This window comes from Salvelinus fontinalis, chromosome 1 (genome assembly GCF_029448725.1).
Source record: "Salvelinus fontinalis isolate EN_2023a chromosome 1, ASM2944872v1, whole genome shotgun sequence".
NCBI classification, from domain to species: Eukaryota; Metazoa; Chordata; class Actinopteri; order Salmoniformes; family Salmonidae; genus Salvelinus; species Salvelinus fontinalis.
In genome coordinates, this window is record NC_074665.1 from 73,797,404 (window position 1) to 73,812,403 (window position 15,000).

Sequence of the window (15,000 nt, forward strand, 5' to 3'; positions counted from 1 at the left end):
CTGTTCCACTGGATGTCATAAGGTGAATGCACCAATTTGTAAGTCGCTCTGGATAAGAGCGTCTGCTAAATGACTTAAATGTAAATGTAATGTAATGAATTGGCAATCAGGGTGGCTTTATTAGTCAGCCAGCCTGTCTGCTTCTTTGTGCGGGATTGTTCGTCTGTTTCTTTGGATTTCGGGAGTGGTTCGTGTGTGTGTACTGGTTTTGTCTTCATGTTTGAAGACAGGTGTTTATTTGACACCCAGTAGTACGGTTTGGACATTGTTTGTTTACGAGTTGGGAATTAAACTCAACCTATTGAAGCTCTGCTGTTCCTGCGTCTGATTCCACAAACACCCCGACACCTAGAGCGTTACATTAGCCAGGTAGCCTAGGGCAACAAAACATAAAATAGTGTACTGTATGACAGAGTGATATACCATGTCTTCAACATGAAATAGAGGAGGATGGCATTGGCGTTTCTCTACAAGTAGGGTGAGTCAACATGTTTTTCTACTTGCATGAACGCACGCACGCACGCACGCACGCACACACACACACACACACACACACACACACACACACACACACACACACACACAGAAGCTGACGTTGATTGGACTAAATTGTTTTTGGTATCTTTTAGTTGTCACTGTATTAAACTAAGCAGAGGTGATTTGATGATGTTGAAATGTTGAAGTTGAATGGTCCTGGAATAGTGGAGGCAGCTCCTGTTTTTTTTGCAACTTGCAGTAACTCTCTCTGGTTCTAAATCAATAGTTGTGTAGTAGTCCGAAATGGCAAGTCGGTTAGGGCATCTACATTGTGTATGTCACAAGTCATTTTTCCAACAATTGTTTACAGACAGATTATTTCACTTATAATTCAATGTATCACAATTCCAGTGGGTCAGAAGTTTACATACACTAAGTTGACTGTGCCTTTAAACCGTTTGGAAAATTCCAGAAAATGATGTCATGGCTTTAGAAGCTTCTGATAGGCTAATTGACATCATTTGAGTCAATTGGAGGTGTACCTGTGGATGTATTTCAATGCCTACCTTCAAACTCAGTGCCTCTTTGCTTGACATCATGGGGAAATCAAATCAGCCAAGACCTCAGAAAAAAATGGTAGACCTCCACAAGTCTGGTTCATCCTTGGGAGCAATTTCCAAACGCCTGAAGGTACCACGTTCATCTGTACAAACAATAGTACGCAACTATAAACACCATGGGACCACGCAGCCATCATATCGTTCAGGAAGGAGATGCGTTCTGTCTCCTAGAAATGAACGTACTTTGGTGAGAAAAGTGCAAATCAATCCCAGAACAACAGCAAAGGACCTTGTGAAGATGCCGGAGGAAACAGGTACAAAAGTATCTATATCCACAGTAAAACGAGTCCTATATTGACATAACCTGAAAGGCCGCTCAACAAGGAAGAAGCCACTGCTCCAAAATCGCCATAAAAAGCCAGACTATGGTTTGCAACTGCACATGGGGACTAAGATCGTACTTTTTGGAGAAATGTCCTCTGGTCTGATGAAACAAAATAGAACTGTTTGGCCATAATGACCATCGTAATGTTTGGATGAAAAAGGGGAAGGCTTGCAAGCCGAAGAACACCATCCCAGCCGTGAAGCACGGGGGTGGCAGCATCATGTTGTGGGGGTGCTTTGCTGCAGGAGGGACTGGTGCACTTCACAAAATAGATGGCATCATGAAGAGGGGAAATTATGTGGATATATTGAAACAACATCTCAAGACATCAGTCGGGAAGCTAAAGCTTGGTCGCAAATGGGTCCTCCAAATGGACAATGACCCCAAGCATACTTCCAAAGTTGTGGCAAAAGTGCTTAAGGACAACAAAGTCAAGGTATTGGAGTGGTCATCACAAAACCCTGACCTCAATCCTATATAAAATGTGTGGGCAGAACTGAAAAAGCGTGTGCGAGCAAGGAGGCCTACAAACCTGACTCAGTTACACCAGCTCTGTCAGGAGGAATGGGCAAAATTCACCCGACTTATTGTGGGAAGTTTGTGGAAAGCTATTTGACCCAAGTTAAACAATTGAAAGGCAATGCTACCAAATACTAATTGAGTGTATGTAAACTTCTGACCCACTGGGAATGTGATGAAAGAAATTAAAGCTGAAATAAATAATTCTCTCTACTATTATTCAGACAGTTCACATTCTTAAAATAAAGTGGTGATCCTAACTGACCTAAGACAGGGAATTTTTACTAGGATTAAATGTAAGGAATTGTGAAACATTGAGTTTAAATGTATCTGGCTAAGGTGTATGTGAACTTCCGACTTCAACTTAAGATAATATAGATGGAGATCATGTCTAGATGCGTATTACAGTGGAGATCAAGTTTATAAATCGCCTGGCTGGACTGATGAGACAGTGGATTGCGAAGTCTGTTGGTAGTGTAAATAGGCATTTTAACGTCATAGACTTTCCCGGTTGGTAACTTGTGGAATAGTCACTGGCTGGAATGCGGTTTTAACCAATCAGCATTCAGGATTAGACCCACCCATTGTATAAATCCTATCCTCGACTGATTTCAGCTAGTGTATGTCTGTGGATTGACCGTATTGTTTGAATTGAATGTTGGCATGTTGGCAGTTAATTAAAAAAGTGTATGGTATCCTACCTCTTAAACTGTCTGGCTAGCTAGCTAACAAACATACAGTGCAGATAAATTCTTAAAATTCATTGTTTTACACAATATTTTATCACAGCACTGGCAAACTATGGTTCTGTTCCTGTGCTAGAGCAAATGAGAAGTTTAGGTAATTTAAATTAGAGCCAGTACATCAACCCAGCCTTTACAGTACATCACAGAATCATATTAAACCTGACTAATTAATATTTCCTTTAAATACAATTACACCTTTACAGCACAGAACAGTCTTTAAATTCATACTGGATCGTGTGTAAGAGGCTGGCTGAAGGAGTGTTATTTTCCCGTGTTCTAAAATGTCTAGAGTGACTGTGCCAAGGCCTTTTGTCTGTGGATTAGCTGCCATTAAGCATCCAGCAGGCCTGATAAATTAGGATTTATAAAGATTATTACTAAATACTTACGCTCCATAATTCCTGTGATTGAATTTGTGAATCATATTTAATTATTATGGCTATGGATTATGGCAGAGGTAGTGATACAACGTGTATAGCCTGAGAGGTGTGTGTGTGTGTGTGTGTGTGTGTGTGTGTGTGTGTGTGTGTGTGTGTGTGTGTGTGTGTGTGTGTGTGTGTGTGTGTGTGTGTGTGTGTGTGTGTGTGTGTGTGTGTGTGTGTGTGTGACTGCGAGATCTGAGGAGGTGTTAGTGTTTTGTTCAATTAGATTACAATGCATTGGTGCCCTTGAAGCAGCTTCACTAGCTATCTATCTTTTCCAGCCTCTGCGGCTATCTGAGTGTGTGTGTGTGTGTGTGTGTGTCTAATGCGTGTGCTTTAGACTACAATCAAGTGGTAGCGGTAGAGCGATTATTTCCCCAAAGAAAACATCACTGTAGTAGATATATTTTTTTTTACCCCCCCCCCCAACCATAAGCTTGGAGCCAAACGGATGGTGTGCCAAGCTAATTGCCTTACGACGCCCTCCAGTGTAAGAATCTAATTATCTCTGGTCCATCTTACTGGAGAGGCCTATAATTGTTTCAATATTACACATCCAAAGGCCCTGAAACTGCAGAATAGCCTGATAATGCTTCTTAAATAAGTTTCCCCTGAAAGAAAACATTCTTTATAAAACCTCCCGGCTTCATCCTGTATTCATTTCCACAGAGAGGAACTTGGCACAGGGGAGAGATGGAGATTAGGGATACTGACCATGAATGATTGCATGCACACACGCTTGCACGCTCTCTCACTCACACACACACAGAGAGAGAAAAACAACTGTACTGTAAATATGCTACTACACACATACAAAAATGCAATCCATGCAGAAAGTTGATACTAGAACACACACTCCCTTACCGTCATCATGGCGGTCTTCACTCTGATTCTTGCTTCTGGATTCCTTAGAAGGGGATGTGCCTGCTACAAGAAGGACAGGTATCAGTTGTGTGATACATATTATCACACATTATGGCAAGTCTCAAATAGCATGAAAGAGGCTTTGAGGCCAATGTCCAGAGCTGAGTCTGGGACAAAAGCACCATGCCACGTGAGAACCAATGGATAGCAACCCTTGAACCAGCTCCAGCCCAGCTCTGAATCATCCTCTGGCTGATGGAACAGTATGAAAGGGCCAGTGGCTGGCACTAACTCAGACAGCCGTCACCATCAAGCAAGGGCTGAACCGGGCACTGGGCAAGACTGGGGGGGGGGGGGGGGGGGGGGGGGGGACGACTTGGGAGAGGAGTGGAGGGAAGACAACACATGGCTGGGAATTATGTTTTATGTTGGATAATGTCAGTGGGAGTGTGGTTGATACAGTAGATATTTGGAGCTGATGGGAGCATTTGGCTATGGTAGATGAGATATTTAAGCAATAAGGCCCAAGGGGGTGTGGTATATGGCCAATTTATACAACGAGTGGGTCTAATCCTGGTTGGTTCAAACCGCATTCCAGCCGGTGTCTATTCCACAAGTTACCACCAGCTAAATCTATGACGTTAAAATCTATGACGTAAAAATGTACTTGTTCCATCTGGCTGAGCAATCCACTGTCTCATCAGCCCAGCCACGCAATTTATAAACTTGATTTCCACTATAAAAAGTATCTAGACATTATCTCACATTTCTTTTAGACTAACATTTGGTTTTCAACAGCGGAGATTTGTATAAACCTTGCTGTCTATCTCTCCGACATTTGCAACATTGTTTCAATATTCAAATTTGATCTCCAGCTGTCCAATAGTAACGTGTCGGGAGTCGGGACAAGACAGACAGGCAGAGTTTCTCAGCCAGTCAAAATCATGAATCATGTAAACTGAAAAGTGCAGCTAGTTTGCAGTCTTTCCAGCTTTAGTTTGAAGTGATTGTGTTAGCTGTGTAGTTGGCTAGTTCCTCTGAGTGTTCTGACGAGTGAGCACATTTTCTATGCCAGGCGAAATCACGCCTCAGTAGCTCATTGTTATGGATGTATCCAAATAAATGTCACTAGAAAACAGCTTAAACAAATGCAAATGCAGCTACTTTGTTGTTATTCTGGCTGCACTTTTTGACGTGACTGTAAGTTAGCAGTAGTTGGCTAGCTAGCAAGCAAGGGATAAGAACGTTGCCAGCCAGTATGCAATGGAACATTTAGAACAAACGACTGGGTCACGTCCATAGAAACAGAACAAAAAGACTGAATGACTGAGTTGCGCCACTAGAAACTGAACCAATAGAACGAACGAGCAGTCGGCTTGGGTAGCAACCCTAGATTTGTGTCGGGACTACATCTTGGAAGGACGACACCTGGATACAGTCCTTAGCCGTGGTATATTGGCCATATACACAAACCCCTGAGGTGCCTTATTGCTATTATAAACTGGTTACCAACTTAATTAGGACAGTAAAAAGTAATGTTTTGTCATCCTGTGGTATACAGTATGATATACCACGGCTGTCAGCCAATTAGCATTCAGGGCTCGAACCACCCAGTTTATGAAAGGAAACAAATAGAAAACATCCCTCAGATAATGTTAACTATGAGGTACAATCTCTATGATTTAGTCATTTTGTGCCTCATGGATCACTATGTATCACATTTTACTATGCTTATAAAATTGCCCTTTATGTTCACGTTATAAAGGAATCCTATTGGAAACATAATCGGTAAATAATGTGGGTGAATGTAAAGAATGTAAAGGTTTAAAAGTGTTTGGGTGGATAGATGGATAGCACACAGTTCACCCCACATCTAAAAGTGTTTGGGTGGATAGAAGGATAGCACATGGTTGGGGGCCCACATCTAAAAGTGTCTGGGTGGATAGAAGGATAGCACATGGTTGGGGGCCCACATCTAAATGTGTTTGGGTGGATAGAAGGATAGCACATGGTTGGGGGCCCACATCTAAAAGTGTTTGGGTGGATAGAAGGATAGCACATGGTTGGGGGCCCACATCTAAAAGTGTTTGGGTGGATAGAAGGATAGCACATGGTTGGGGGCCCACATCTAAAAGTGTTTGGGTGAATTGAAGGATAGCACATGGTTGGTGGCCCACATCTCACTACAATATAATCTAAAAACACTTCCTGAGACAGACAATAAAACCAAAAGTCACTCTCACTCTATGCTTAGTTGGCTGCACATGTAGTGGACGGTGTTCACGAGATCTACAAGTCAACTACTGTAGAGGTGGTAGTAGCACTGGTTTGATTGGTTGCATGACAACAACAGACAGGATATACAAAGTAAGTTCAGAGCTCTAGAGCTTATATAGGCCTGGACCGGTATTCAATGATAGACTTCATGAAGCAACTTACCAGAAGTTCACATATACCACATTTGCTGTAAACTTTCTCTTCCCTCTCAAATACATACAGCAAGCACTTCTCTATCTGTAGAGGCAGCATCTGTTCATACCAGATAAACTACAGTGCCTTTGGAAAGTGTTCAGACCCCTTTCCTTTTCCCACATTTTGTTACGTTACAGCCTTATTCTAAAATGGATTAAATATGATTTTTTCCCCCCAGTAATCTACACACAATACCCCCTAATAACAATGCGAAAACAGGTTTTTAACTTATTTACATAAGTATTCACACTTTGCTACGAGACTCGAAATTGAGCTCAGGTGCATCCTGTTTCCATTGATCATCCTTGTGATGTTTCTACAAGTTGATTGGAGTCCAACTGTGGTAAATTCAATTGATTTGACATGATTTGGAAAGGCACATGCCTGTCTATATAAGGTCCTTCAGTGTGACAGTGCATGTCAGAGCAAAAATCAAGCAATGAGGTCGAAGGCATTGTCTGTAGAGCTCCGAGACAGGATTGTGTCGAGGCACAGATCTGGGGAAGGGTACCAAAAAATGTCTGCAGCATTGGAGGTCCCCAAGAACACAGTGGCCTCCATCATTCTTAAATGGAAGAAGTTTGGAACCACCAACTCTTCATAGAGCTGGCCACCTGGCCAAACTGAGCAATCGTGGGAGAAGAGCCTTGGTCAGGGAGGTGACCAAGGACCCGATGGTCACTCTGACAGAGATCCAGAGTTCCTCTGTGGAGATGGGAGAACCTTCCAGAAGGACAATAATCTCTGCAGCACTGCACCAATCAGGCCTTTATGGTAGAGTGGCCAGACGGAAGCCAATCCTCAGTAAAAGGCACATGACAGCCCGCTTGGAGTTTGCCAAAAGGCACCTAAAGACTCTCAGACCATGACAAGAAAGATTCTCTAGTCTGATGAAACCAAGATTGAACTCTTTGGCATGAATGTCAAGCGCCAAGTCCTGGTTAAACCTGGTACGGTGGTGGCAAAGTCATGCTGTAGGGATGTTTTTCAGCGGCAGGGACTGGGAGATTAGTCAGAATCGTGGGAAAGATGAACAGAGTAAAGTACAGAGAGATCCTTGATGAAAACCTGCTCCAGAGTGCTCAGGACCTCAGACTGGGGCAAAGTTTCACCTTCCAACAGAACAACAGCCAAGACAACGCAGGAGTGGTTTCGGGACAAGTCTATGAATGTCCTTGAGTGGTCCAGCCAGAGCCCGGACTTGAACCCGATCGAACATCTCTGGAGAGACCTGAAAATAGCTTTGCAGTGACGCTCCCCATCTAACCGGACAAAGTTTGAGAGGATATGCAGAGAAGAATGGGAGAAACTCCACAAATACAGGTGTGCCAAGTTTGTAGCGACATACCAAAGAAGACTCAAGGCTGTAATCACTGCCAAAGGTGCTTCAACAAAGTACTGAGTAAACAGTCTGAATACTTACAGTATGTAAATGTGATATTTCAGTTGTTGTTGTTTTATACATTTGCAAATATTTCTAAAAACCTGTTTTTGCTTTGTCATTATTGGGTATTGTATGTAGATTGATGAGGGGAAAAAAACAATTTAATACATTTCTGAATAAGGCTGTAACATAACAAAATTTGAATACTAGAACTTTGAATAGACAGAATCTAGAACCATTTTTGTTTTCACATAGAACCCTCTATGGAACCAAAAGGATTCTACCTGGAACCAATAACTGTTCTCCTATGGGGACAGCCGAAGGACCCTTTTAGGTTCTAGATAGCACCTTTTTTCCTGATAGTGTACCTGCTATTTTTACCACTGATTTTGTCACTGCTGGAATTGTGTCTGTCACAAAATGGAATGTTCGTTCATTGGTGACAGACACAATTTCCCACCCCTTACCTAGCCGCACCTTGTGTATCAAATAAATGTATCAAATAAATGTGTTAGGATTTTCACAGGTTTACTTGTGAAGTGTTATACCCTCTCTCTCTCTCTCTCTCTCTCTCTCTCTCTCTCTCTCTCTCTCTCTCTCTCTCTCTCTCTCTCTCTCTCTCTCTCTCTCTCTCTCTCTCTCTCTCTCTCTCTCTCTCTCTCTCTCTCTCTCTCTCTCTCTCTCTCTCTCCCTCTCTCTCTCTCTCTCTCTCTCTCTCTCTCTCTCTCTCTCTCTCTCTCTCTGTGTGAAACTGTTTGAAAAGCAATCACTCTTTAATTATGCTAACATTTCAGAATTCTAACCTTAGTCAGAGTACTGAAAATTCATATATAAATGTAAACGCGCTGACATAGGTCAAAAGGCTAAAAGTGGTATTTTCCAACCATAGTGTGCGTGTGTTTCCTTGACTTTTTATTTCTGTTTCATATCTCCAACACGTGCACATATAACCTACACTCAATGTGTAATTGCATCTCACGTCAAGGTGAAACTGTCATGGCCACTAACCTCCTGTCTTCTGTCCATCCTCAGTGTCCTCTTCTGTAGTCACATCGTTATCTGGTGAAGAAAACAAGAGAGAGAAAATCAGACCCTGCAATTTCACAAACCACTATCTACTGATACTGCAGTGTAGTAGTGTCATACTGGGTTAGGCCTATCACTGGGTAGTTACAGTACTGATGACCAAGGACTGCAGCATTTACACACCAAAAAACAATGGTTCTAAATAATACCAGAGAGGGGTTATTTGGTTGGTAACTATAGCGCAACTCTTTTTGGTGCTAAATAAAAAAAACATTTTATGTAAAGAACCATGGTCATAAAGTTCTAAATGGAACCTGTATGGTGCTATAAATAACCCTTTCCTAAGGTTCTATAAAGCACCATAAAAAAAGTTAGATATAGCACAAAAATGGTTCTGCTATGGTTACAACCCTTTTGGGGCTAAATAGAACCTTTCTCAATCTCAAAAGTTATTTGTAGATCCTTTAGAACCCATGTGTCAAACTCATTCCACAGAGGGCTGAGTGTGGGTTCTCCCTTGGACTTGATTGATAATTAAGGTAATTGATTAGTAAAAAACTCCCCTCACCTGGTTGTCTAGCTCTTAATTGAAAGGAAAAAACAGAAAACAGCAGACATGAGGTCCTCCATGGAATCAGTTTGACACCCATATTATATTGTTAAAATTCCATAGCTGTTAAAGTGTTAACTGAATCAAGTGAGATACCTCTGGAACAGCTGGGGGACCCTGAGGAGAGAATTCAGAACCACCGAACGATAAAAATCAACCGCTCCTAATTGACACAACGTGAACTGCAACGAACCAATGAAGAGGGTTCATTGGGTTCAAAGGGTTCATTGAGTCATTATGGTTCCACATAGAACCATCAGCCTTCCAAAAGAACCCTTGAGGATCACTGAGAATAAGGCTCAAGGGGACATTTACACACAGATGGAACCCTTGAGAAGTAGGAAAGGAATTTAATCACATTGGACTCAATATTCAAAAGGCACTCGCACATCTGATCTACCTTTGTTGCAGGTGCATGGTAATAATTGAATAAGATGAGAAAAAAGAGGAAACCTGCACACTGCTCTTGCTAGTATCACTGCTCTTTATTAAACTGTACGTACCGGCTTCAAGGCCTTCGTCAGAGCTAGCTCACATTGGACTAAAATAGTCTCCCATTGACATTTATAAATGATGTATGCCAACGTCCTCTCTCTCCCTCTTTCCCTCTCTCTCCCTCTCCATCTCTCTCGCTCTCCCTCTTTCCCTCTCTCTTTCTCTCCATCTCCCTCTTCCTTGCTCTCTCTCTCTCTCTCTCTCTCTCTCTCATCCAGTGGCAACATTCACAGGTTTTACATATTATTTTGGCATTAATACATGTCACATATCAGTTTGCAAACAATATAAAAAAATTATAATTGAGTTAATAAAGTTCCATACAAACATGGTCTCTTTTTTGCTTTCTTGCGTAAGGCAGCTCCAAAATGCAGGTGTTTCAGCCTAGCTCAGTGCTTTCTGTTGTGGTGGGGCAGCCAGCGGAAAATACACAGCGTACGGGTTGGTGATGTTCTCTAGTTGCGCCGTGACTGGCTCAGTGTTCTGTCACTCATGGGGACACTACGTCACCGCAAAATCTATAGCTCGAAAATTCAAGCCCCTTGTGTGCTGCCATAGAGTTACATTAGAAGTGCCCATCCAGCTTCACTTGGCTCATCGCGCTCTAGCGGGCTGGGCACCTGCAGACTGACTTCACTTTTGACAATCTACTGGCAAATCCTTTTCAATCCTTGTCATATGAAGATACATTTTTGATAAAATGTATCGGTGCTCATCGGCCATTGGACATAAACATTACACAACATGTTGAAAATCACAAATTCAACAATGAGTGTTTTGGAAGGAATCAGTGGCAAACCGTAAGCGTTGCAAAACAATCACTAGACTGCTATTCAGTGGAGTGGGAGTGTGGTCCAAGTCTGCGTTTAAGGGTCTCTTTCCAAGCTTAAAAGGATAAACATTCAACACCTTGATCATTGGCCATGCTGTCAATACAACTGGAAACTCGGGAACTGGGAAATCTCAGACTCTGAAAAAAACGAGCTCCGACTGGGAAAATAAGTTTTGAACAGTCATCCAACTCAGAATTCCAAGTCGGGAACTCGGGCCTCTTTCTAGAGCTCCGACCTGAAGATCATTGTCATGATTCAACCTTGTTTTTTCCCGAGTTCCCAGTTCTCTTGAAAGCCCCATAAATCCAGAGAATGCCAGACTTTGGTGACAAAGTTTGATGACAAAATTTGCCCTCAAGGACCGACGCACAGCACAACAAGGTGATTCCAAAAATGTATTGTATGCTTCTGCATAAATTATGTATAATGCCAGGGAGATATGTATACTGTAGCTAAAAAAAGTAATACTATGTTGTGTAGTAAGCTGTTAGTAGCCCATGACACGGATTACATGAAGTCTCTCACATTCCCACAAAACACTTGAATTTCAGCCAGTGTGAGCCCTTCATATTTTCAATGTCGCAAATACCTCAAGGAGAGCCGCTCCTTTCATTTCTCTGTTCCATCTACAGTATGAGGTATTGTACACAATGTAAACCTGAGGGGATGGTTCAGTGTGAAGGGTTAGACAGGAGTAGGGAGTGTCTTCAGAGTGATACGTGGAGTAGAGAGTAGAGTAAGCCCTAGGCAGAGCCATTGCGATGCATGCCCACTCCTGTGGCTGAACTAATGCACTCACGCACACACGCGGACCACGCACCCACACCCACAGATCGTGCAGGGCTCAAAAGCACACTAGCACACTTTACAACCATTGCCACGACTCTCCCTGTGTGTGTGTGTGTGCGTGCGTGCGTGCGTGCGTGCGTGCGTGCGTGCGTGTGTGTGTGTGTGTGTGTGCTCCCTCTTGGTCAGGCAACAGGCTTTTCTTTTGTATAACACTGAATGAACGAGTACAATACGTGTATCTAACCCAGGAAACAGTGTGGCCCTCTGACAGCCTACAGTCCTGGCGTTACTGGACGCCCCTGTTCCTTTTTGAAGGATGGTGGCGGTCTCACTCCTACAATTTGTTTGATTTGATTGGATAGAGCAATCTTGCTGCTGTGATTGCACGTTGTGGTATTTTGTCTAACAGATACTCCACTGGGCACAGATGTCAATTCAACGTCTTTTCCACATTGGTTCAATGTCATTTCATTGAAATGATATGGAAACAACGTTGATTCAACCAGTGTGTGCCCAGTGGGATGGGAGTTTATCAATGTTTGACTTGTTTTCCAATCCTTTGTGGGTCTGTGTGATCTGTGGGAAATATGTGTCTCTAATGTGTTCATACACTTTTTTCGCAGGAGGTTAGAAAGTGCAGCTTAGTTTCTACCTCTACCTTTTGTGGGCCAGGTCTGCCTACGGCGGCCTCTCTCAATAGCAATGCTATGCTCACTGAGTCTGTACATAGTCAAGGATTTTATTAATTTTGGATCAGTCACTGTGGTTAAGTATTCTACCAGTCTGTACTAAAGGCCAGATAGCATTCTAGTTTTTCTGTGTTTTGCTTGATTTTTTACAGTGAGTCTTTTAGTTTTCTCATAATTTGGTTGGGTCTAATTGTGTTGCTGTCCTGGGGCTCTGTGGGGTCTGTTTGTGTTTGGGAACAGAGCCCCAGAACCAGCTGGCTGAGGGGACTCTTCTCTAGGTCTCTCAGCAGGTTAGGGCTTTGTGGTGGAATGTGTGGTTATCACTTACTTTAAGGTGGTTGTAGAATTTAACAGTTATTTTCTGGATTTTGATAATTAGCGGGTATAGTCCTAATTCTGCTCTGCATGCATTGTTTGGAGTTTTGCTTTGTACATGAAGGATATTTCATGGGTTTGTCAATTGGGTTTGTCCCATTTTGTGAATTATTGGTTGATGAGTGGACCCCAGACACACTCTCTCTCTCTCTCTCTCTCTCTCTCTCTCTCTCTCTCTCTCTCTCTCTCTCTCTCTCTCTCTCCCTCTCCCTCTCCCTCTCCCTCCCTCCCTCTCTCCCTCTCTCCCTCTCTCCCTGCATCCCACATTTTCTTCCTCCACTGGTGTTTTCCTCAGGGCTCCCCCATTTTGTGGATCTAGTCAGCGGAAAAGTTAACTGTCTCAAGGCCTTACCTAAAACTACAGTAATCATGGAGTTTGAGATATTAGTACCACAGGCCTGGCTGTGGCAGACATGTGGGACGAGAAGGCCATGGATGGGGCAACCTGGACTAGATGTAAATTAGTAAAAGTAAATCTGTCTCCCTCCATTTTGTATGATATGTTACATTTCGTATGGTATGTATTAGTGTTGTCACAATACAATAATTTTGACTTCAAAACTGATACCAGGTTCAGTATCTGTTAGTTGAGAATTATCTGTTAATTGAATGATTAGAATATTCCGCCCTGAAACATATAATTGTATGGAATTGATTAGAATGTATAAAATCATAATCAATAAATGTGTAGTCCTAGTCAGAATTAGGGTAAAACAATATGCCTTTATGGTATTTTAAACACAGACTGTCTGAGCTCGGTGCCGACCTGAATAGAGATGTGGGAGAGAACGGGGAGTACGTCTCAAGGACAAGGTCTCCCTAATCTCTGTCGGCTGGGTAGTGAGACAGTGTGAGCGTAGCAGGACATTGTGTGTGTCTGTTTGTGTGTATGTGTGTGCCATTGGTTGTGTGACTGTGTGTACGTGGGAAGTCAGTATAAAATGAATTGTTTTGTATTCTTGACTTCAGAACGTTCCCGTGAATAAACCTTTTTGACTATTTTAGCTGGGTCTGTTTCATTCGACCAGGATCTTACAAATTCTGGTTTGCAGACTGAGTAATATAATTAAATTGGATTATCTACCTTGAGAACATAATTCTCTTGACAGTATCACGATACTAGATACCATCACAATACTAGATACCAAAACAATACCAGAACGATGCCATGAATTCGAATTAGTCACAGAATGGCACTTGATCCAGACAGATCTTTTGAGTTCAATATCATGTTTTTTTTACCAATCTAACTACATAACTACATAATGGTAATCATTTATTTGAATGGAAAGTCTCTATTGATAAACTGGGTGAATCAAGATGTAGCCTAGCCCTATTCACAATACAGGTGAATGCATATTCAATAGGAGTGTGTGCATGCATTGAGTTATTAGGCTTGTTTCTATGATTTCATGAGGCTACAGATGAAAAACATTTTTTACCTTTCATTTGGGACTTATTTTATTCTACTGATCAACAACATTTGCATAGAAGAAGCAATTCTTCTTTTATAAAAGTGTGCGATTTTTCTTTGAGACCCATGACCTCATTCACACACAAAGTCCTTCCAAGGCTGAAGCAAAGATGATCTTGTCTGGGAGAGATGCGATGTGGGTGAGATGAATCGAACAAATAAAGTTTTTGGTGACAATCAGCAATATGTTGCATTATGGTTTGCATATTATCAGAAATAAGGTACTAGGGTTGTGAACTGATTTTGGCTTCAGCTGTGAGCTAACAAGGAAACTTGGCCTACAAAGCTAGAAGCTAGCGGTATCTTCTTGCATTGTAATGTTCTAGCCTGTACTGTTTTAGGAACAGTAATTAGCCGTTTCAACACCTCTACATGCTGTGTTGCATTATTCAAGTGTGTTAACTTCTGTGCAGCATAAGTGGATATGCAGCCCAGACTCCCAGTGAGTAGTGGTTCCTAATGGCAGGCTAGATCTAGCAATGAGGAAGTGGAGCAGGCATGGTGCTATAATGGTACATCGGCAGCGCTGATAGACAGACTTGATTCTCTCTCAATCAGTAGACGACATGAAACACATTTGACAGAAGCACCACAACATTTACTATTACCGGAGGGAGGGGGCATAGGAGGCTCAAGGCCCTCACCTAAAGCTACTGTAATGGTGGCATTATAGAATTGCAGGCAGTGGCAGCTACATGGGTTGAACCCAGGAGAAGATGGTGGTGGATAGGGGCCATAGGAAGGGAAGAGGGGTAGTAAGGAAGGAAGGGTGGAAGAGATGGTAAGAGGAGGGTGTTCTCAAGGCCCTCACCTAAAGCTACTGTAATAGTGGTGTAAGTGAACTACCACAGGCATGGCAGACATGTGGCAGCCACTCTCC

General features: G+C 42.4%; 1 protein-coding gene across 1 annotated transcript in view; it reads right to left on the minus strand.

The window, feature by feature from the left end:
- LOC129861452 (putative uncharacterized protein DDB_G0271982) overlaps nucleotides 1–15,000 on the minus strand; it is a 111,856-nt gene that overhangs the window by 74,707 nt on the left and 22,149 nt on the right. Inside the window, exons 2-3 of the mRNA XM_055932827.1 lie at nucleotides 8,838–8,888; nucleotides 3,974–4,036 (exon numbers count right to left, since the gene is read on the minus strand). Of these exons, the coding sequence (XP_055788802.1) occupies nucleotides 3,974–4,036; nucleotides 8,838–8,888 (114 nt within the window). The remainder of the gene's footprint in view (nucleotides 1–3,973; nucleotides 4,037–8,837; nucleotides 8,889–15,000) is intronic.